The sequence below is a fragment of the Gouania willdenowi genome, chromosome 19 (assembly GCF_900634775.1).
Source record: "Gouania willdenowi chromosome 19, fGouWil2.1, whole genome shotgun sequence".
NCBI classification, from domain to species: Eukaryota; Metazoa; Chordata; class Actinopteri; order Blenniiformes; family Gobiesocidae; genus Gouania; species Gouania willdenowi.
The window spans coordinates 26714996-26740161 of NC_041062.1; the positions used below are offsets into that span (position 1 = coordinate 26714996).

A 25166-nucleotide genomic window follows, 5' to 3' on the forward strand; every position below is an offset into this window, starting at 1 on the left:
CCCTGTAGGGGTGGGTGGAGCCTCTGTGACCCTGTAGGAGGGGTGGGTGGAGCCTCTGAGACCCTGTAGGGGTGGGTGGAGCCTCTGTGACCCTGTAGGTGTGGGTGGTGTGACCCTGTAGGGGTGGGTGGAGCCTCTGTGACTCTGTAGTAGGGGTGGGTGGAGCCTCTGAGACCCTGTAGGGGTGGGTGGTGTGACCCTGTAGGGGTGGGTGGCGCCTCTGTGACTCTGTAGTAGGGGTGGGTGGAGCCTCTGAGACCCTGTAGGGGTGGGTGGAGCCTCTGTGACCCTGTAGGTGTGGGTGGAGCCTCTGTGACCCTGTAGGGGTGGGTGGAGCCTCTGTGACCCTGTAGGAGGGGTGGGTGGAGCCTCTGAGACCCTGTAGGGGTGGGTGGAGCCTCTGTGACCCTGTAGGTGTGGGTGGTGTGACCCTGTAGGGGTGGGTGGCGCCTCTGTGACTCTGTAGTAGGGGTGGGTGGAGCCTCTGAGACCCTGTAGGGGTGCTGTAATGTAACGTTGTGATGTGTTCCACAGAGGATCCGCTCCACTGTGGATGAGAAGGAGCAGAAGCAGCTGCTGATGGACCTGGACGTGGTGATGAGGAGCAGCGACTGCCCCTACATTGTTCAGTTCTACGGCGCCCTCTTTAGGGAGGTCTGAGTGAAGCACTGAAAATATATACAGATAACTAAACGCCTCAATAATCAATAGAACTATAGAAATAGTTAATACCACAAGTTCTATCTACACAGAGGAACACAATAAAGAAACAAAGTACATAAATAATACACACATGAAATAATTCACTGCAACATTAGAAAACACATTTATGTTTTCCTGTCAATGGAAGTTTTCTGCTTCATTATTTTTTTTTCCATTTTAAGGGATTTAAAATATTCTAAACATTAAATGTTAAAGGCATTAAAATAAGGTTTGATTTTTGAATATTTTGCTTTGTGTATAAAACAATTGAAATATTGATTATAAGAGATTTAGTAGAGATCCAGTCATAAACATCAGACCATAGTTTGTAAAACGTACAATGGAAAAATAGATGTTCAGTGTTTTCTTCTTTACAACTAAATATACAATTACTCAAAATCTCCAAATGAAATCTTTGCACTAGATGGTAGATTTAATATCTTAAAATGGATTTCTTCTATTTAGGGGGAATGGGACATTTAAAGTAATGAGTTTGTAATTTGCTAATAGAAGTCTAAATTTGTTTCTTACCTTTTTCACAAAGTCATTATCACCAATTGTCAGGAGTAGTGGAAAGATGCTAATGTTGCTAACTGTCCTCTGTTTCAGGGCGACTGTTGGATCTGTATGGAGCTCATGTCTACCTCACTGGACAAATTCTACAGATATGTTTATTGTACATTAGATGACATCATTCCAGAGGAAATTTTAGGAAAAATAACATTAGCAGTGAGCAACATCTTTTCTTTTCGTCATACATTTTATATATATATATATATATATATATACACAATGGTGACAGTTGATGAACGTGTGTGTGTGTGTTTGTCTTTAACAGACGGTTAAAGCACTGAACCACCTAAAGGAAAGTTTAAAGATCATTCACAGAGGTAACATCTCAAATATGCACGTTACTACATCTGTTTCATCCGGAAATATTCTGTCTCTGTTTTATTGTGAAATCCACTGTATGTCTGTGTTTTATTGTGAAATCCACTGTATGTCTGTGTTTTATTGTGAAATTGTGTGTTTTATTAATTTATTTATTTATTTTCATTTTTTATTTATGCATTTATTTTGGTCAAACAACAATTAAATACCTTAATATCTAAAATATACAATAATGCAAAAATAATCCCTAAACTCTCATACACCCAATATTATATTATTGTGAAATCCTCAGTGTGTGTCTTTGTTTTATTGTGAAATTCTGTGTTTTATTGTGAAATCCCATGCAGACATCAAACCGTCTAACATCCTGATGGACCGGCGTGGGAACATTAAACTGTGTGACTTTGGCATCAGTGGTCAGCTGGTAGACTCCATCGCTAAGACCAGGGACGCAGGCTGCAGGCCTTACATGGCGGTGAGCGTCCTCTAATTCCTAATTCTCCACCACACCATGTCAGGCTAGGCTTAGCCAGAGCTCAGGAGATTTGTTCATGTTTCTCTGGAGCTTTATAGGAATATTAAAACCTGAGATAAACTTAAGCCAGCAGCAAGAAGTGAGCTCAGCTGTTTAATTTAGTGTGTGTGCGTGCGTGTGCATGTGTGTGTGTGTGTGTGTGTGCGTGTGCGTGCATGGGTGTGTGTGTGTGTGTGCGTGTGCGTGCGTGCGTGTGATTCTCTAAATAAGACCTTCCCTCCATCCACTGTTTAAATGAGACCTTAACTGTAGGATGGTAATCAATCAGGGTTCTTACCGTGGAACTATCCCCCCACCCCTTCTCCCTCCAACTTTTTAAAAAATCTATAACTCTCCTACGGCCAACTTTTGTGAAGAAAAGTATTTGTTCCAGCCTTACTTTAAAGCTGAAAGTTGTGTTGAATAGGTGAAGGTGATGATGAATTATTGCTGCTCAATTAATCAAAATTCTATTACAATTTTGATTATTACACCCAACGATTACAAAATAACATAATCAAGAAAAAAACTAACATGTTTTATTCGCTAATTAAAACAAACCCACTATTTCAGACATCTACACATAATAAAGCTTGCCATACACGTTATTTATATTAACTTTGAGTTGTTTAATCCACGCACATGTAAGCTCCTCCCCTCCACAGATTCTGTGACCCGATAAAATCTGTGACTGCTGCGGCTTCTCGGCGGTAGAGAAGAAGAGTGCTAAATCTCTTCGTAGCTTTTTACTCCCCCTTAAACACGACGCTCCTGTGGGTGAAGTAAATGCAGGCTGGAGAAGAATTACAAACATGCTTAAGGGGGAGTAAATGTCCACTGAGAAGCCGCAGGGGTTGGAACTGATGCCACCTGCGGTCAAAGATTTTTTCAGGTCACAGATTTTGGCAGAACACCGGCACCCGTTCAGCTTTGGTTCCGGCTCTTGATGACGTCATCTACTAGTTGACGTCGGCTCGACTAGTATGTACATAGAGTCGACCTTTAAAATATGAAGTCATTCAACCCCTAGCGTTTACCTTGCTCTGCTTGGTTAAAGTGCTGTTCCATTCACAGGTAAGTGAACCTCAGAGCCCCAGCTCCGGCTGTCGTCTCTCCTCCAATGCTGTCGCTTTGGCGCACGTTGGCCCTCGAGCGGCTATCTCACTCCGGTGACTGCCCCGCTCCAAGCTCTGCACCAAGCCATGCCCAGAGCTCCCAAACATCAGCACAACAGCTGTAGTCTCAGTCCCACTGCCCTCAAAGTATCCGGGCTTGTGTGCACGTACAGTGAACAGCCCAGCTCCAAGCTCCATACCACAGTATCCGAGTTTTCGAACGCCAGCACAGCTGTCGTCTCGAGCCAAAGGTTGTCCTTGACGTCCTTCTACGCCCCAGCACGCAATGCCTCACATCCCTGCTTGCACCTGATAGCTGCCACGGGGTAGCCTTGGGCTAATCCACCTGTTCTCCCTGCCTGCGTCAATGCGGAAAAGGAGAAAAAAGGCTCCTCTCACGAGGCTGGCCTCCGTCAATGCAGAATAAAATATCCAGCAAAGACAAGCAATGAAGTTCCAGATGGGGCTCCGAGTCCGACCTGGCTGCTTTTTGTCCTGACCTCATCGTGTCAGGAGAGGAGGAGGAAGTTGACATGTTCATCACTCCGGCCCAGGCTGTGCAGCCTGCGGTCTCCGTAGCTCTTCAGTCCGCCCCACTGTTTCAACACACTTTGCCGGCATAGCCCGCTTAAACACACCCAGGCTAAAATAAAAAGGAGAAGGGAATGGCCTGACCACCCTTGTCTCCTCCGGTGAAGCTGCTGGATGTTGTGTCCCCCAGCTACACCTGTTCAGCTTCATGCATGCACTCCGAAGCCCTCCACTCTCGCTGCCACGACACGAGAGGGAGGGATGGACGTATTCTAGGGAAGTTTGGCTGTTGCCTCCTTCCTTTCTATCATGTTTTCAAGCACTCACATAGCACATATGTTTTATTAGGAATAATAAAAGTATGTCCTACTGTCACCCAGGCTGATGGCACAGAGCACTGCATCGCGGACAGAGTGTCACGGGGTGAGCGGATAATTTTTCATGAGATGTATCTCTTCATATTACTCATAGAACCAGGGTTATTTAATAACCTAAAGTTATGTAAATAACCTAAGGTTCTTCCTCTCTGCCTGTCACAGGTAGTCTGCCCCACCCCTCCCTTACAGTGCGGTCGGTTCGGTTTGTCCAGGGAGCAGCCGGGAGCTCATCTGTTCTCCAGCTCCACCTGTGCACATTGAGGTCCCCCTCATGTGTTTTATTTGATAATAAAGTGTGTCTCACGATCCCGCTGGGGCTGAGGGTGCAGCAGAGCAGAGCATACTCTGCCACATTAGGCAAAGCGGTGACGGCTCACACCGTTTCCTGTGGTGGAAGCCCCGGTGTCAATTAATTTGATTATATTAAATTAAGATGATTTATGACCCCCTGTTCCACAAAGAGACGGCGCCTCCACATTGCGGTTGAAGCCTCTCACAGTAGGTGATCTGCAGTAGCACTTGGAGGCAGCCTGCATTTCACTGGAGGTTCTGTAAAACAAAGGGACAATGCTGTTGCTTCTCCTGCACATTCAGTGCGGGTTCTATTTCATAATATGTGTGGGAATCTCACACATTGCTCATAGAACAGGGGTTATGTGAACAATCTAAAGTTTTACTTCAGGTGGTCCTGGTCCTCAAAGCAAAGAGGGGGGAGCAGTATTTGCCCTATCTGGGGTATACGTGCTCTAAACAAAGGTATTTCAGGAAATACAGGCTTGTGATGCTTGAAGCATACATTCCTGCTGCACCAGGTGTGACGGAGCGTTTTTTACGTCTATTGATCTGGTTGATGCATATTTCCTCATCGTAGTGTGCCCTCCCCTCAGAAAATATGCAGCAGGGCATACGCTTGGCCGGAGGCCAGGACCGCTGGCTGCTTTGCGCAGTTGGAGGCGGTGGCTAGAGCACGCTCGCTTATTCTATTATGTCACCTGTCTGACTGTAAGTTTTGTGATAAACGCAGGATGGAGCATGTCTTTCCCAGCGTGGGATTTTGTCCTCCTGGGACTACCCCTGCACTTGGTGTTTTTCACGACGCTCGTCTTGGTGAGGTTCCACCTGTGTGAGTCCTGTGCATCATGAGGGACGGAGAGTGTTGGTTACTCCAGAGTGCGACACGGCTCTGTGCCGCTGGCGGGCCTCGGGTTTCCTGACACACAGTGTACATTTGGTCACTGTTACGTCCAGGAAGGTGGTCTTCACGTATGCCAGCCTAAGGGGCTGAGGATGAATTCACGCAGGCCGGTCTGTAAGGGGCCGCTGGAATGCGGACCTCCGGCTTTCTTACATGAATTCTTTGGAGCTCTCAGCAGTGTTCCTCTCGCTGGCACGCTTCCTTCCGTCTCTTGGGGGACATCATGTCCTTGTGAGGGCGGACGATACTACATTTGTGGCGTATGTCTACTACCAGGGTGGGTTACGCTCTCATTGTTTGCTTATGTTGATGCCTCTCCTCTCATTGAGGGCGACACCCACATGTGGTGCAACGGTTGGGGGGCCCGTTTCAAATGGGCCAGGCAGTGCGCACAGTTTAGCTTCCTGCGCAGCAGGTATGCTCCCCTCGGCGTTGATGCACTGGCGCATAGTTGGCTGTGCATGCTTCTTTACACACTCCCCCCGTTGGCTCTGATACCCCCCACCTGTCTAGGGTGAGGGAGCACGGCCACACACACTGATCCTGGTGGCTACTCGTTGACCGGCCATGCACTGGCTGGCGGAGATTTACCAGTCGCTGTGTGCTCATCCCTGGCAGCTCCTGCTGCGCAGAGACCACGCAGGCGAGGGTCACAATTTTCCCCCCGCACCCATAGTGCCTGGTGCTGTGGGCCTGACCCAAGTGGCTCGATCTATCAGCCGTGGGAGTGTAATGTTCACCATACAGAGTGCTCGAGCCTTCTCCACTAGATCTTTTCATGAGTGTGAGTGGAGGATATTTGAGGGGTGGTGTCTCCAGAGGAACCACATCCCTTTTCAGTGCTCGGTGGGGGTGATTTTGTCATTTCTGTAGGACCTGATTGACAAAAGCAAAGCTTTTTCCACTGTTAAAGTGTTTTTGGCGGCGATTGCTGCCTGTTGAGTTGGCTTTGGGAACAAACCGGCGGGTCAGCTCCCACTGGTCTGCTAATTTATGAAGAGAGCACGCAGGCTCCTCCCCATGTCCAGACCACTGGTGCCACCGTGGGATCTGGCGGTGGTTCTGGAGTGACTTGGACGTCCTCCATTCGAACCGTCGGGGGAGGCGGGCCTGAAGCTCGCCTCTCTTAGGACTGTTTGTTACTGGCTCTGGCGTCAGCTCAGGAGTTAGTGACATCCATGCGCTCACGGTGCACCAGTTGTGGGCTTAGCTCTTCATTCTGAGACCCAACCCTGCTTTTGTGCCGAAGGTTGTGGACTTGTGTTCTCCCATCAACCTTTTGGCCTTTTCTGCCTCACAGGATGAGCAGCGGCTGAATGTGTTATGTCCAGTTCGTGTGATCCGCACTTATACAGACATGACGAGAGCCTCGGGAGGAGTGATCAGCTGTTTGTCTCCTGGGCCAGTCCCTGCAAGGGGAAGCCTGTTACTAAGCAACGCCTGACACACTGGGTGGTGGAGGCTATTGCTTTAGCTTACACGTGTCAGGGTCTGCAGTTGCCTGCGGGTCTGTGTGCACACTCGACTCGGGATCTTGCCACATCCTGAGCTTTGTTCAAGGGAGTGTCTGTTCAGGACATCTGTGCGGTGGTAGACCTCGCCCCCCATGTTTGTCCAATTTTACATGATGGACGTTTCCGCCCCGTGCATGGCACAGGTGGTTTTACTGTCTTCATGTGATCAGACGTCTGCCCTGTGGGCTGGTTCCACTTGATGAGCATGTCTGCAATACGGAGTTTCCATATTCCATAGTGAGACATCTCACAAAATATTATGAAAACCAAATATATGTAGTTTTTCAAAAACATCTGTTGAAATATATATATAATTTTTTTAAAAACATAAATCTATATTATCTTAATTATTATATCTATGCATTTCACAGCATGCCTGTCAAAAAAAAGCTTTGTACAGAATTCAAACATGAGAGACATTAAGTATTTATTTTTGACCAGCTGGCGCGACCCACCCAGTACAGGTCCGTGACCTACTTTTGGGTCCTGACCCACCAGTTGAGAACTAAGGTTCAATTATGTTGAAATGACATGTTTTTTTTCCAGCATAAAACCTGTGGCCCACTTGAGGTCAAACTCCTCCGTATTTGGCCCCTGAACTAAAATGTGTTGGACACCCTGCTGTAGGGGATTTAAATCACAGCGTAGGGGCCCCTAGAAGGTTTAAATGAGTCTATGAACAGCTCCATCAGTGTTGGTAGATGTTCTCTGCTTTGGTTCCACTGCCTGGAACCCAATGGTTGAGTGCGTATTGTTGTGTGTTTCCAGCCTGAGAGGATAGACCCCAGTGCCTCCAGGCAGGGCTACGATGTGCGCTCTGACGTGTGGAGTCTAGGAATCACTCTGGTAAGATGTGAGCTCTGGTTCCTGTGAGGAGGAAACACTTTTCAACTGTTTTTAAACCATGTGTTGTTCAGTACGAGCTCGCTACGGGCAGGTTCCCCTACCCAAAGTGGAACAGTGTGTTTGATCAGCTGACCCAGGTGGTCAAAGGAGAACCTCCACAGCTCAGCAACTCAGAGGAACGCCAGTTCTCCCCAAAGTTCATCAACTTTGTTAATCTATGGTAGGATCTGCTTAATTTCACTGCATTGGTTGGTTTTCACCAGTGTTTTCACTTGTGATTCTATTTCAGCCTCACTAAGGACGAGTCAAAGAGGCCAAAGTACAAAGAGCTGCTGGTGAGTTCAACTATTACACTGATTTACATTACATTACACTGGAACCATTACATTACACTGGAACCATTACATTACACTGGAACCATTACATTACACTGGTTTACATTACATTACACTGGTTTACATTACATTACACTGATTTACATTACATTACACTGGAACCATTACATTACACTGGTTTACATTACACTGGAACCATTACATTACACTGGAACCATTACATTACACTGGAATCATTACATTACACTGGAATCATTACATTACACTGGAACCATTACATTACACTGGAACCATTACATTACACTGGAATCATTACATTACACTGGAACCATTACATTACACTGGAATCATTACATTACACTGATTTACATTACATTACACTGATTTACATTACATTACACTGATTTACATTACATTACACTGGAACCATTACATTACACTGGAACCATTACATTACACTGGTTTACATTACATTACACTGGAACCATTACATTACACTGGTTTACATTACATTACACTGGAACCATTACATTACACTGGTTTACATTACACTGGAACCATTACATTACACTGGAACCATTACATTACACTGGAACCATTACATTACACTGGAACCATTACATTACACTGGAACCATTACATTACACTGGTTTACATTACACTGGAACCATTACATTACACTGGTTTACATTACACTGGAACCATTACATTACACTGGAACCATTACATTACACTGGAACCATTACATTACACTGGTTTACATTACACTGGAACCATTACATTACACTGGTTTACATTACATTACACTGGAACCATTACATTACACTGGTTTACATTACATTACACTGGAACCATTACATTACACTGGAACCATTACATTACACTGGAACCATTACATTACACTGGTTTACATTACATTACACTGGAACCATTACATTACACTGGAACCATTACATTACACTGGAACCATTACATTACACTGGAACCATTACATTACACTGGTTTACATTACATTACACTGGTTTACATTACACTGGAACCATTACATTACACTGGTTTACATTACATTACACTGGAACCATTACATTACACTGGTTTACATTACACTGGAACCATTACATTACACTGGAACCATTACATTACACTGGAATCATTACATTACACTGGTTTACAGTACCATCACTTTTAATAAATTCTGGTCCCATATTGATGTCAACAAAAAAAGCCTTAATTTTCTCTAAATAATTTCTGATACATCATTAGGTTTTATTTATTCATCATTTTTAGTCTAATAATTTAACTAATTTAACTAAAACATCCTCACGATTGTTATCCTGGTCCTCTATTATTATATTATAGATATATATACGTATATATATATATCTATAGATAGGTAGATAGATAGATGGATAGATATATGTAAAGATAGATAGATATATAGATAGATAAATAGATAGATGTATAGATAGATAGATGTATAGATAGATGTATAGATAGATAGATAGATAGATAGATAGATAGATAGATAGATAGATACTTTATTCATCCCCAGAAGGGGAAATTCAAGTGCCCAGTATCATTAATCTTCTGTCTGCGTTAACTACTGCTACACCGTTTCTCTGAATCTGACAATCAAGCTATCAAAACGTGATGCTATTGTTAGAATAATGCTAGGCTAATGCTATTGCTAGATTAGTGCTAATGCTATTATTAGGTTAATGCTAATGCTATTTCTAAATTAGTGCTAATGCTAGGCTACTGATAGGTTAGTGCTAATTTTAGGCTAGTGCTATTGTTAGGCCAATGCTATGCTAGATTAGTGCTAATTCTAGGTTAGTGCTAATGCTAGGTTAGTGCTAATGCTAGGCTACTGCTAGGTTAGTGCTAATTTTAGGCTAATGCTATTGTTAGGTTGATGCTATTGCTAGATTAGTGCTACTGCTAGGTTAGTGCTAATTTTTGGCTAATGCTATTGTTAGGTTAACACTAATGCTAGGTTAATGTTGTTGCTAGGTTAATGCTAACACTAGGCTAATGTCAAAGTTACGTGTGTTAATGATAATGCTGTTAATGTTAATGCTAGCTTACGTTAATGCTAACTTATATTAATGCTAGCTAATGCTAATTTATGTTAATGATAATGCTAGTTAATGTTAATACTTTCTTATGCTAATGCTAACTTATGCTAATGCAGTGCGCCTACATACTCATTTACATTTTCATTTTTCAGGAAATGCTAATATTCTAGTTTTTACTGATATCGTATTGAGGTGACTGCCCTAGTTTATTCAGTTTGACGTAATGCTGTTGATGTTTGCTAGAGAGCACACACACACACACACACACACGCACACACACACACACACACACACACACACACTATGGGGGTGGATCCATTCTAAACTCATACACACCAGTCTAACACACGTGTACGTGTCTAACTTTCACTAAACTTACCTAATGTCAGTAGTTAGATGTAGTGACAGGTGTGAGTGAAGCTATAATGATCATGTGACCTTCACTATGTAGCACCATCTACGTGACATGTAAACACTTAGAAAGAAACATTAGGCGTTTAGGCGTCTACGTGGTACTGATATATTTATGTTTGTTAGGTGTACATCCAGGTGTGGCGTAGGTGTGTAGATGCTTTAATGTGTAACACGTTAACACATCTACAAGCACACATGCAGATGGGACTTGTGCATTGTGTCCGTCGACCTATGCTAAGTCTATAGAAAATGTAGATCAGACGTGAAGGCACAGGGTACATCATTTACGCGTTCGTTGGACTGGTGCGCATTACTTTATAATGGATCCACCCCCCATATGCACGCATAGGTACACACACACACACACACTGACTCTTCCTTCCTTCCCTAATCAGAAACATCCCTTCATCCTGATGTATGAGGAGCGTGTGGTGGACGTTCCCACTTACGTGTGTCGTATCCTGGATCAGATCCCCTCCTCTCCCGTCTCTCCCATGTACGTGGACTGATGGTCTGTGACGTGAAGCTCTGGCCCTCTGGAGTCACTTCACATCATCTTTATATTCACACGTTCCAAAGAAGTAAAAAAGAATGGATCACATGGTGTAAATGTACACAGACAGATGGACTCTACTACACACATGCTGATGGACAGTGATTGTATGTGCGTGTGTGTGTGTGTGTGTGTGTGTGTGTGTGTGTGTGTGTGTGTGTGTGAGACTGTTGAATCCTGCTGTATTGATGTTTTTAACAAAGCGAAGCATCAACTCCTCCTGACCAAAGTATAAACACATGTAAATAGAATAAACTAGTGTGTACTGTATATCAGGGATCGTTTACCAACAGTATTCAGTAGAATTCTGCTGAGAACCATAGAGACACAACGTGGTGGGTTTAGGACGAAGATCATGTGACTTAGTGGGCGGTACCCATAAGAGTGGACCTGCTGCCAATGACGTTTTAAATTATTTCACCTTTAGCTGAATATGCTAAACACAGCTAAAGATTTAAAAACCAGCTCCATTAATCAATCGTTAATGTGAGGAAATCTCTTGCTGTTACATTTTTAGTAATTGGAGAATTTATTTTAGTCTTTATGGGATTCATCATGAAAATGTTCCACTGGATAATAAATGTGCTGCATCACTCTGTGCATGTATTTCACTATTCATTTATTATGCACCACTGCATGGGTTTATACGGCGTGGGAGAGTAATCTCCCCCCAGAGACCCCCACACCCCAAATACACAAACACACATCTCCAGGGTTCTGTTGTAAAAATGTACTACAATGTTGATATTAGAATGTACAATAATATTCTAATTAAGAGGAGAGGTAGGTCACACCAGATGTTCTGAGAGTCACGTGATACACTGTAGAATTCAACATGGCGGCCCGCTGCCGAGATGAGTCAAACAACTCTTACTGTACTTGCTCATATTAACTCAGTTTACCGTTAAATCCATGCCCCCAAACGAGAGCCAACCTTTCTCCAGCCAGAGTGGAGGGCTTGGAAGAGTTCATTGTCCAATATTACGTCCAGTGCACAATGGAAGCCGGACTCAAAGCTGTGAGCACATCAGGTTAGCCGGCGAAATGCATCAATAAGAGGCTGGGTGTAGTTGACTTACGACACAAAGTGTCAGGAAATGGTCAGCCTGGAATTTTCCTTCCAACAAATACACGACTTACAGGAAAAGAATCACGACGTCCATTCAGCTTTATCAGCAGTGACCTTGGAGGTAAAAGAGCTAAAAAAGGAAAACAAACTCCTGAACCCTAACCCTAACCCTGAATATCCAATCTCTCAGTATTCGCGACAACGTAATTTTTGCGCTGTCTGGTTCACAATCATAAATAACTGAACCTAAGAGCCCAAAGTTCAGGCTTCGGCTCTCCTCCATTGTTTCGCCTCGGCCCACGTTGGCACCGAGCGGCTCTCTCACTCCGATGACTGCCTCGCTCCGATCTCTGCACTGAGCTAGGTCCAGAGCTCCACGACCTCAGCACACCAGCTGTCGTCCCAAGCTGCCCTGCCCTCGACTGCCTCCGGGCTCTTTGGCACATCAGTCATCCTCCCGAGCGCTCACGGCAGTGAACGGCCTGGCCAAAAGCTCCATATCATCGGTATCCAGTATCCAGCACAGGTAGACCTCCATCCCAGTTAGTACCTGCTAGCCGCCACGTGGTAGCCAAGGCTAATTCCACCTGCTCTCCTCCCTGCGTCAAACACGGCCATGGAGACCAAGGCTCCTTCCAAGGAGGGAACGGGATGCTCTCAGGCTCGCCACTGTCAGCGTGGGAACAAAATATCAGCCAAAGACAAAAACACGGTCTGCTCCAACTGTCTCAGTCTGGAACACGCCCGGCTGGCTGTTGAATCCCCCAGTTCGTGTCGGCATTGCACAGCGTTCAACACACGCAGCCTTCATTGGAGGCTGGCGAGTCTGATGTCCATTCAGGACCCCTTTCTCCCTCCTCACGGCGTTCCGGCCGCGGCGATTGAAGAGGACACGGCCCTCATGGACTCTGCTGCTGCACATGGCTCCAGCTGGGGCTCCCAGCTCTACTTGGACTAGCCTCAAGAGGAAGACGACCTTGTCACTGACTGCAGGGAAGAGGACGGGGACTCCAAGGACCCTCTCTTGTTGGTTGAGGAGGTGGACGACTCCTTCCTAGGGCGACCGTGGCTCAGGTGGTAGCGGGTCATCTTCTGATCGAGAGGTTGGGGGTTCGATCCCAGTACCTGACTATGTGTCGAAGTGTCCTTGGGCAAGACACTGAACCCTAAGTTGCTCCTAGTGGTCGACTAGCGCCTTGCATGGCAGTCCTGTCCCACTGGTGTGTGAATGTGAGAATGATTGGGTGAATGAGCTGATGTGTAAAGTGCTTTGAGACTGTTTCAGTGGTGCTAAAGCTCTATATAAATCAAGTCCATTTACCATTTACCATTTCTCTCCTTGGCTCTGGGCATGCTAACGGCGGCCTTCGTTGCCTCTCAGGAGGAGGAGCGAGTTTCCACACCTGTCTCCCCTCTCCCATGGCTGGACACTGTGGAACTGTGCAGACGTGCTGCTGTGCGCCTTGCCATCCCGTGGCCCACCGTTGTGACAGAAGCCACCAGGTCCTGCTACGTACGAGGACAAGAAACTTCCCACCTCCAGTGGCACACTGAGACAGGTTCTTCCTGTTTTCCTGAAGCTGCTGATGGAAGTGACGCGTCCATGTCACTCCCGTGACAGGTGCCTCCACCCTCGACTGCGAGGCTATGGAGAGCCTCGGACTGCTCAGAATGCCGCCGGTGGAGCCGCTGGTTGCGGCTCACTGGTTGCTCAGTCCCAGGACCCAGCGACAATGGAGATTTCGTCCTTAGCAGACGTTTCTCCGCACCCAGCGCTGCTGCGTGCAGGCCCCGGTGATGCAGCTGGTTGTTCCTCATTCACCAGCTCCAACCCTGAGGCGACACCAGGCCAGCTCAGAGACATAGTCCCTCCAGTGTGTCCTGGGATTTCCACGAGGCCTCTTCCCAATAGGACATGCCTGAAACACCTCCCGAGGGAGGCGACCAGGAGGCATCTGAAACAGATGCCCGAGCCACCTCATCTGGCTCCTTTCGACGTGAAGGAGCAGCGACTCTACTCCGAGCTCCTCCCAAGTGACTGTGCTTCTCACCCTATCTCGAAGGGTGCGCCCAGCCACACTGTATCCGTGATCTTGTAATTTCGGTCATTACCCAAATCTCATGACTATAGGTGAGGGTAGGAACGTAGATCAATTGGTAAATTGAGAGCTTTGACCCCCGACTCAGCTCCCTCTCCACAACAACAGTCTGATACAGCGACCGCATCACTGCTGACGCCGCACCGATCCGTCTATTGATCTCACGCTCCATCCTACCCTCGCTCATGAACACGACCCCGAGATACTTGAACTCCTCCACTTGAGGCAAGGACTCTCCACCGACTCAGAGAGGGCAAGCCACCTTTTTCCAGTGGAGAACCATGGCCTCAGATTTGGAGGTGCTGATCCTCATCCCGGCCGCTTCACACTCAGCTGCAAACCGCCCCAGTGCACGCTGAAGGTCCTGATTTGATGAAGCCAACAGAACAAGATTCATCACAGCACACACACATGTTCAAATAAATGTGATGTGTTCATTGCTCAAGCACCCCGGCCTAAGGCCAGGAGCGCAACATGTAAAAGCAATATCTTACACTATAAGCAGCGTGGTGACAGGACCTGCTGTCTCCACTTGGTTAGAGGTGTCACGGCAAATTTGCGGTTGACCTCATTTGGAGACATGATTTGTGCCCTGGTTGAATGATGAAGTCCAGTCAGAGCATGATGATTTTATAAAAAAAGGATTTATTATTATTATTATTATTTCCTCGTGAGATCCTTACCGACCGGGTAACTAATTTTATGTCTACCCTATTGAAACAAGTGTATCAGCTGCTGGGTATTAGGAGCTTAAGGACAACTCCATATCACCCTCAAACAGACGGGCTCACCAAACGCTTCAATCAGACCATGAAGCAGATGCTCAGGAAATTTGTGAATGAGACTGGTGTTGACTGGGATCAATGGCTGCCTTACCTCCTTTTTGCATATAGGGAAGTACCCCAGGCCTCCACTGGCTTCTCCCCATTCGAGCTGTTATATGGTCATGAAGTAAGGGGTCCCCTATCTTTATTGAAGGACGTTTGGGAGGGAAATCAGGCGGGGGGGGGGGGGGGGGGGGGGGGGGGGGGGGGTGATAACATAATTTCCCATGTTGTGCAGATGAGAGATCGGCTGGAAAAGATGAGGGGGCTTGCCCAGTCCCACATGGCAGAGTCTCAGCGGCGTCAGAAGGTCTGGTATGATCGGTCAGCCCGGCAGAGGTCCTTCAACCCTGGTCAAAAGGTACTCGTACTCCTTCCAAGCGATGGCAGTAAGTTGCTGGCACAGTGGCAAGGACCATTTGAGGTCCAACGTAAAATTGGGCCTACCAAGTTTCCACCCCGGGCCAGCCACGCTCTAGTAGGAGGCTGCATGTGAACCTCCTTAAAGAATGGGTTGACAGACCTGGAAAGGGAGAAGTGTTGCTGATCAGGAAGGTTCCAGAGGATGAGGAAATGGAGGAGCAATACTTGCCCGCAGCTGCCTCCCTGGACATGCACCTCAGTCACCTGCCTGAAGAAAAGCAACAACAAGTGAGGGTTAGATGTAACCCCAAAATATTTCAGAAAAACCCGGGAAGAACACACCTTGTTGAACAATCTAAAAGCCAGGTCGGATAATGAAGGCTCCTTACCTTCGCCCTCAGTGCTGTCCACCCCTTCAGTAGCTCCATTTTCTTCCTCACCCTTATTTAAGGCCTCCGTTCCTGTCATCTGAGGCTGGTTGTCTCTGTGTGCTGTTCTTGCACTTCTCCCACCTCTCTGCATAACTATGCAATCACGGTGGGAAGAAGAGAAGAGAGAAGAAAAAAAAACTGCAGCAAAAAAAAACCTGGTGTCCTTTACTGGATGATCCCACCACTGCCACCAAATGTCGTGGACCAAGTAGCCAAGGAACAGGAAACAGGTTTGCAGTTGAACAATTTGGGTTTTATTTTACCCAAGAAGGAACTTCCACAGCATGGTGTTAGCACAACCCACACCACCTCCAACTAACACACAAGGGGAGACTTATATATGAGTTGGATATTTCATCAGACATACACAGGGGAGAACATGATATATACTAACTTAAATCTAACATAAACAACTCCCAATCCCCATATGAGTTCAATGACTTGGTCTGGTCCGATGGGCGTGGGTCTCAGCATAAAAGTCAGCTCCACCCTCTCCACCATCTTTTGCCAGACCAGGAAGACATTCCACAGGTAACTCAAAAACAAAGAAAATCAGGATTAACAGACAGTGCATTAATTGAAACACAAATAAATAATGATAACTGTGTAACTTAACTTTAATGTGTGGCCGTGGCCATCACAATTATAAACTAAATGGAAAAGAGTACAAAGAAAGAGTGCCACATCCTGTAGGAATGGCAAGCAGCCAGCAACTACTGGAAAGTTCCACAGCTTAAAGTTTATACAGATAGAGAAAAGTCCCACCCTGATGAGAGGAAAAGGAGGGGGTCAAATGCTCCCAACAGTGGAGACTTTAGAGAATGATGAAGAGGTGGATGTATTGAGGAAGGCTGGTGCCACTGATATCTGTCTTTGATAGTGTGTGTGCGTCAGTTGGTGTGTGTGTGTAAGTGTTGATGTGAATGTGAGTGTATGTGTGTGTGTCTACATGTGAGCCCGTCTTTGGCCTTGAAGGTTAGGCTGGTGTCTTATCTGTGTGTTAACATGACTCAGCTGTTCAAAAGTACAAAGAGTAAGCAGTCATCGTGTATTAACACATGACAAATTGTACACATGAACACACATTTGATGATATGATGATTAACACCCCCCCTTCTGTTGTCATGCTGTTCCTGGGAACATGGATTGGTCCTCTGCAGTTGGGCAGACCGACAAAGGGCGCAACCGCCTTGCGGTATGGTCTTCTGGTGGTGTGCTGCCCGTCGCCTCAGGAGAGCGCCATCATGCCACAGTTGGGTTCTCTGGCCACTGGCAGCCTGCCCCCGGGAGAGGGCGCTCCTTGAACAGTGAGACTTGTAGATGCACTAGCGTGTCTGTGTGAGCTGCTTTACACGTTTCCTCTGCTGGCCCTGGTACCCCCCACTCTGTCCAGGGTGAGGGAGCAGGGCCATGGGTGGATCCTGGTGACTCCACATTGTCCAGCCATACACTGGCTGGCAGAGATTTACCATCTGCTATGCTCTCGTCCTTGGCAGCTCCCGCTGCACAGGGATCTACTGTCACAGGGGGAACGATCTTCCCACCCACACCTAGAGCAACTGAGGCTGTGGGCTGGTCCCTGAATGGCTCAATCTGTCAGCTGTGGGACTCTCACAGAGTGTGTTTTCCACTATACAGAGTGCTCGAGCCTCCTCCACTAGGTCTCTTTATGACTGCAAGTGGAGGATATTTGAAGGATGGTGTCTCCATGGGAGTCATATCCCCTATCTTGATTTGACAAGCGCAAAGCCTTTTCTACTGTGAAGGTGTATTTGGCAGCGATTACAGCCTGTCATGTGGGCTTTGGGGATAAACCGATGAGTCAGCACCCGCTGATTGGCCTGTTTATGAAGGGAGCACACAGGCTCCTCCCTGTGTCCAAACCACTGGTTCCACCATGTGATCTGGCAGTGGTTTTCATTAATACTTCATAATAATAATAATAATAATTATTATTATTATTATAATTATATAATTATTATTATTAATTAGAAGGACTTAAACATCCTAATTTTGAACTGGTTTGCCTCTCTGAATGCTGTGTTGTTACTGGCACTGGCTTTAGCTTAGCAGGCTAGTCATGCGCTCTTGGTTTACCTGTAATGCGCTCTGATTTTGGAGCCCAACTTGGCGTTTGTTCCAAAGGTGGTGGGCTCATCATCTCACATTGACCTATTGGCCTTCCTACTTCACTAGATTAGCAGCAACCTCATTTGTTCAATTCAATTCAACTTTATTTGTATAGCGCAATTTACAACAATGTCATCTCAATGCACTTATAAAAATATAAAATTCATAAGAAAGAAAACACCAACAAGATCCACATGAACAAGTGTTTAGTGACAGTGAGAAGAAACAACTTCCTTTAACAGGAATAAATCTCTGTTAGAACCAGGTTCAGAGGTGGCAGCCATCTGCGTGGACTGGTTGTGGTTAGTAGACAGAAGGACCAACAGAACAGGATAGAGAGATAGAACATCAGAGTGTTCCAGACTAGTTGAGCCGTGAACCACAGATCAGGAAGTGACATCATCAGCTTCACCTGAAACAGAGCAGAGAGAGAAGAACGAGGAGAAGACACTGACTGCAGAAAAAACATGATACATTATTATCAAGTCATCATGTGTTGGTCTCACTCCCAGTGCCTAGTCAGCACTTATTATAAAGATCATCAATCTCTTCCTGTTTATTGATAAGATAACAGTGACTCTAAGGTCTGTAAATGTTTATAGACGAGTCCATGTCTGCTCTAGTGGTTATGTTATGTTATGTTATGTTATGTTATGTTATGATTCAGTCCTGTTTATGAGGACTTAAATCATAACCAGCTACATCAGAATTTGAATCTTTTCCCGTTTATTGAACCAGTAAATGCAACTGTTTACAGACGAGCCCATGTCTGCTCTAGCGATGACATTATGTCATCGCTAGAGCAGCGATTACATAATTGTTGTCTTCAGTCCGTGTGTTACGCACATACGTGGACATGACGACAGCCTCAGGAGCAGCGATCAGCTGTTCGTCTCCTGGGCTAATCCCCACAAGGGGAAGCCTGTTACTAAGCAATGCCTTTTACACTGGGTTGTTGGCCATTGCTTTGGCTTATACAAGTCAAGGTCTGTGGCCGCCTGAGGGTCTGCGTGCACACGCGACTCAAAGTCTTGCCACATCCTGGGCCTTGTTCAGGGGAGTGTCTGTTCAAGACATTTGTGCAGTGGCGAGTTGGACCTGGCCCCTCATTTGTCTGGTTTTACATGCTGGACTTTTCCGCCCTGTGTGTGGCACGGACGATTCCAATCTCCCGATGTATAATGGGCTGATATTTGCTCGAAAAGCATGTCAGCAATATGGGAGCTGCCATATCCCATAGTGAGACATCTCACGACATATTATGAAATAGAACTTTAAGTTATTTACATAACCCCGGTTCTATGATTAATATGAGTGAGATGTCTCACCAGACTACCCTTCTTGCTTGAACAGAGTGAGAAGCGGTGCTTATTTTGAATGAGGAACTGCACATCCGCCCTCCCTCTTATCGCGGGTGGGAGTGTCCCGGGCGGTAGAGCAGGTCCTACCGGCCAACCAGGGCTTGGCAGGTGGAAAAAGTGCTTCTGAGGGCTGCAGTGAGATGTCTCACTATGGGATACACATAGTGGGAAACCGGCAAGACTGTCATCAGAGGGAAGATTATATCATACTCTTCTTATAAGAAAAAACAGGAACAGATAGTCATACACTACATATCATGTAGTGTTGACCTTTGACAGCATATGCAGACGAAGTAAAAAAAATAATAATAATTTACAATAATATTAAAGGCTATTCTATCCTATGTGTATCAAAGGTTGTGAATAAAGAGATGAGATGAGTTTGCTGTGATCACTTTATTGCTCTGTTTTTGTGGTATACATGGATGAAACATCACGATTGGTACAATATCAAAGCGTATCAGTGGCCGAGCACCATAAAGACTTCGGTCACGTGGACGTCTTGTTCTTATTATTATAGAAACATCCAAACAAGGTATCGCATACTCTGCAACAGGAAATCAAATATTTGGTCAAAAAAGAATGTGGACATAGTGAAAGTTAGAACAAAGAATGATTGTTGACCAATGAGGAGCCAAAGCATTGGTTCTAATGTTGAAATGAACACATGGAAACATGAGGAAGAAAATTAAAGAATTATAATCATCATCTTCACTTTCTTGATAATTAAAATCCAACCACTGTTACAGGTTAGAGGTTAACACTAGCATGCCCAAGGTTTTCTTACTCCTGTTGCCCTGCCCAGAGGCCGCCAAATGACACTCATTTGCAACTCAGTGGGCCACCTCTCTTATGTAAATAAAGCCTTTCGATCGGAATGTGCTGCTGGGCAGTGACAAACTTTGGGGGTTGGTGTAAATGATGGCCAGTGTTGAGAAACCAGTTTCTCCCAGGTAGATGTTTGTTAATCCAAATAACATTATATGGAATTATTGGATAAGAATGGCCAAATTAAATGAGCCATGTGTGTTGTGATCAATTAATAAACCACAATAAATAAAATTAGAAAAAGAAAAACAGTAATAAAGCAACCAAGCTCCTGTTTCCTACTCCTGTATTTTCACTATTTACCTTTATTGTTTTTGTGCTTATAAATCAAATGTATTGTTGCTATTTATGGTAAAGCAAGATTTCCGAGTGTGAAAAGGACTGTTTGAGTTCTCACTTTAAAAAGGTAAATTCACGAGGTCCACCATTCACTAACCTGGTCCATGATTATTTTATTAAGCTATTATTTTACAAATTTGAAGAAAGTGCACAAGATGCACAAATAATCAATGCTTCAACAGGGAAAAACAAAAACCCAGGCAGGCACATCACCATAGATGAGCAACTTTTTCCAACTAAGACTCGCTGCTGTTTCTTGCAATACATTGCAACGAAGCCGGACAAGTTTGGTATCAAGTTCTGGGTGGCATGTGACCTTAAATCCAAGTATGTGTGCAAAATCATCCCATATCTTGGCAAAGACCCCAGTCGTCCACCTGGGTAGAGATTGTCTGAAAATGTGGTGATGAAGCTTATGGAACCGTTTATGGACAAAGGAAGAACTGTTACAACCGACAATTTTTTCACTTCATTGTCACTAGCACGTCGACTGCACAGCCGAAAGACCACCCTCCTTGGCACAGTCAATAAGATTCGCCGGGAGCTTCCAGATTCAGCTAAAAAGAATTTGGCCCGTGAGGAATTCAGCACACAAGTGTTTTCAACCTCTGGTGCCACACTGACTGTTTATGTGCCCAAACGGAAGAAGACTGTCTGCCTCCTCAGTAGCGTGCACAGCGTGGTGGAGACTGAGGCTACTCGGAAAAAAAAGCCGAACACAGTCACCGACTACAACAGCATGAAATGCGGTGTGGAGTGGACGTCATGGACCAGATGGTTCTAAAGTACACTGTGCGTTCAGGAACACGGCGTTGGCCAGTCGCTGTGTTTTACAACATGATTGACATTGCAGCGCTGAACGCACATGTGCTTTATCAGGCATGCACTGGGGTCAAGGAGAGGAGGGTGGACTTCTTGCTGGAGCTTGCAAATGAGCTTGCCCAGTCTCATATGGCAGCCAAGGAGGTGAATGAGCAAAACCTTCAGCAACAACCACCCACACCTGATATGGGGAAAAGGGCATTCAGGTGAAGTGTTGCTGCAGGAAAAACCGTGCCACCAAGCGTTGTATGTATTGTGACAAGTTTGCATGTGGCAAATGCATAAAGGAGGTGTGGCAGTGCCAGAATTGTTCACAAAATCTCTATTAAATAAATTTCACCAAGAATGCAAACAAACTGTTGCCGTCTCACTATTACTACTTACTACTTTCTGTTGCAAAAGTTGAAATATAAGTTGCAACCTCTATGTAGCTGCTGTATGGGAAACACAAAGGAGAATACAAAAGGTCTTTGTGTCCTGGAACCTACCTAGCCACCCCCCCACCCTAGTTGAGGGGGGAGTAGTGGCCTCAGTAACATAACAATGGTCACAAGCTGAGTTGTTCACACCCGCCAAATGACACCAGCTTGGACTTTAAAGGTATAGGTGTCAAATGACACCACTCTGGTCATGCTAGTGTTAACAACAGAGGTTCTCAACTAGTGGGTCAAGACCAAAACTTGGTTTGCAAACTCAATCTCAGTTCATCCCAAGCAGTTTTTGGGCAAAAAAAAAAAACAAGAAGAAGAAAAGAACCCTTTTGTTTTATTTTGGTGGGGATTTTTATTTTTCATGAAGTTTTGGTGCTTTATTTTCATTAACAGGTCACAATAGTGTCGCCATGTGGATGTACCATAATAACTTATTTTAAAAGCATGTTTTACAATTTACTGCCTGCACATTTATTCTAGTCATCTGGTGACTTAGTGTTCCTTATATCAGTGGTTGTCAACCAGGCCACGACCCCCAAAATAAGGGTCCTAGAGAGCAGAGACCCTCCAAAGTAAAGGTCCTAGAGAGCAGAGACCCTCCAAAGTAAAGGTACTAGAGAGCAGAGACCCTCCAAAATAAAGGTCCCATAGAGCAGGGACCCCCACTGTAGCTGAAGGTGGTTGAACACAGACATGAACATTGAAGAACAGTCATGTGGAGACAGGACCATCTATAAGGGGGAATAAAGGAGAGAGATTTTTGGGGTCCATAATATCCACTGTTATCCAGGATTGTTTACTAATATTATAGTCATCTAAAAGATGGAAATCCTTCTTTTATAATTTTTTAATAAAATGGTTCAAAGTGACCAAAAATGGTGAAAAGGGAGGTGAAATGGGATTTTAAAAACCACAGAAAATGGTTAAAAGTTGTAAATTAGTGGATAAAACAGAAAAGCACATTGGGTTGCTTGTGTATGAAATATTCTATACATATATATTTGCCTTGCTTTCAAAGTGTCAATATTGGCTTAAAAGTGGCATAAATGGGGGAGGGGGGTTGGGGTAATGTAATTTAAAAAGTAGGAACAATTAGTTTAAACTGGCAAATAATGGGCATGTCACATTGTAAATGTGTTTAAATTGGCAAAAAATAATCATGAAATCTGGTGAAAAGAGGTTAAAAGTGACAATAATGGGTCAATATATGTGACATTAGGTGTAAAAGTGATAGAAAGGGTTTATAAGTGATGAACATGTCTTAAAAGTGGAAGAAATATGCAGAAAAGTCATGGAAATGTGATGTAGAAGTGTCAGAAATGGGAGAAATGTAGTGAAAATACATTAAAAGGAGCAAAAATATGAAAAGAAAAAGTGATGAAAATAGGTTAAAATATGGTGAGTTTGGTGTAGTTTCAGAAAAAGAATAGAAATAAGCAAAAATGGCCTCAAATTGTTAAAAAATTACTCTGTTCTTGAAGGCATCTGGCAACCCCCTCCCAGTGTCGCGTGACCCCAAATGGGGTCCTGACTCCAAGGTTGAGAACATCTGCCTTAGATAAACTCAAAGGTTCAAATTGAACTTCACTTGGAAACGACTAAGATTTCTGAGAAGCTTTGGTTAAAAACAGTGTTGATGTAATTTTGTCAAACTCTGAATATGAGACTTAAAAGTACCGTATGTTGAAAACCGTGTGCGTCAGTGAACAACTGTTTGTGAAGCTCCTTGTTTTGTGTGTTTGTTGTTAAGATAAAACACATTACTTTGTATCGATGAGAAAAATAAGAGCTTTCACATTGATGACTCATAGCATAGCTGCAGCTAATGTTAGCATTAAACGTTAGCCTGTATGCCACTAAATCTACCAACATACAGCTCTGGTGTCAACATATCTGGACAGTGTAATAAGTGCCAGCGATGCTGAGGGAATGTAACGTTTCACTTTTTCTGTGCGTGACCATGACTAATGAATATTTTTTGTTCTGTGGACACGACTTTCAAACTGAGTTTGTTTCAACTGGAAGTTACTTTGTGCATTTGTGTCTTCTTACAACACTTTATTCAACATTTAGGGGATATGTCCCATTTAAATGTATCTCTTTACACCACCAGGGGGCGGTACCACAACATCACGTGACACGCAGCACTAATAAATATCGTTCCCTGTAGCAAGTAAAATATGAGGAAATCATGTAGCCCACCACAAAAACTCCATTTGTCACAACTTGGTGAGGTTAGCCTAGCAGTATTAAGCTAACGTGTTCACTACTGAAATAAAGCATGAAAACGTGAACATGCGTGTTTTTGAGAAGCTGAATTCATTTCAATGGTTCCCACGCTGGAAAACCAATGGTTCCCACACTGGAAAACCAATGGTTCCCACGCTGGAAAACCAATGGTTCCCACACTGGAAAACCAATGGTTCCCACGCTGGAAAACCAATGGTTCCCACGCTGGAAATCCAAGATGGCCGCCATCCCTAATTTCAATCTTCCCATAACTTTGGTTCTGTTAGACATAGAAACATGATCTTTGTGGCTAAATGTCGGTTTTTGGGGAAAAGGATTGACATGAAATAGCTTAAAATCCTGTAAATTGTCTCCAGAACCAGATATAAGATTAATTTACGATAATTTAAGATATATTATTGAATTGCTTGATCCTGAAAATGTATATATTTCACCACTGAGATAATGATTCTACGTCAAATAGAACCAAAGTTATGACAAAATATCCAAATTGGCAATACTGATGGTGGCCATCTTGGATCTCTTGATTTTTAGTGGGAACCATTGGTTTTCCAGCGTGGATCCCATTAAAATGAATTCAGCTTCTCAAAAACACCCATGTACACGTTTTCCTGATTTTTCCTGAAGTGAAACATCTTTTTGACTGTACTGTATACTGTATGTGCTGGACGAGACTGGGCTGAGATAAAAGGCACAGTTTGGTCTGTGAAAAGAAGATTCATTATAAAAGTGATGGTTTTTACATGTTTAACGTTGTGATGCTGGTAAAACTTTGTTCTTGGTCTAATTGCAGTATTCACAGTAAATATTTGAATATATTACATTTGTTCTATTCACAGTAGAAATGTCCAAATGATAGATTGTTGGTAAAAAGGTTTCACGTCCCAAAGTGGTTTTTTCTTCTCCACACGTCACATTTAAGAAAAACTTAAGAAAAACACATTTACTAAGAAACATCAGTGGTTTGTCTTTTTCCAGAGTGTGGCAGAATTACTACAAAGGAATGTCACAATAATACTGTATTATAGATAATAATGATACAGTAAGATGTATAAATAGGAAAATAAGTAATAAATAAGAAATACAATTTCGACCCCCCAAAAAAGAAAGAAGTTGAAACCAAAAAAAAATAGAGAACTAGAGATGAAATTTTC

The 25166-nt window shown here is 44.4% G+C and overlaps 1 protein-coding gene across 4 annotated transcripts in view; it reads left to right on the top strand.

The window, feature by feature from the left end:
* The window catches only part of map2k4b (mitogen-activated protein kinase kinase 4b), a 29216-nt gene extending 17553 nt beyond the window's left edge, over positions 1-11663 (top strand). For all 4 annotated transcript variants that reach the window (XM_028476228.1, XM_028476230.1, XM_028476229.1 and 1 more), the window contains 8 exons: positions 535-654; positions 1312-1431; positions 1541-1592; positions 1941-2068; positions 7608-7685; positions 7757-7905; positions 7975-8020; positions 10908-11663. In XM_028476228.1, coding sequence (XP_028332029.1) covers positions 535-654; positions 1312-1431; positions 1541-1592; positions 1941-2068; positions 7608-7685; positions 7757-7905; positions 7975-8020; positions 10908-11021 — 807 coding nt within the window. In that variant the 3' untranslated portion in view covers positions 11022-11663. The remainder of the gene's footprint in view (positions 1-534; positions 655-1311; positions 1432-1540; positions 1593-1940; positions 2069-7607; positions 7686-7756; positions 7906-7974; positions 8021-10907) is intronic.
* Positions 11664-25166: the final 13503 nt, after the last annotated feature.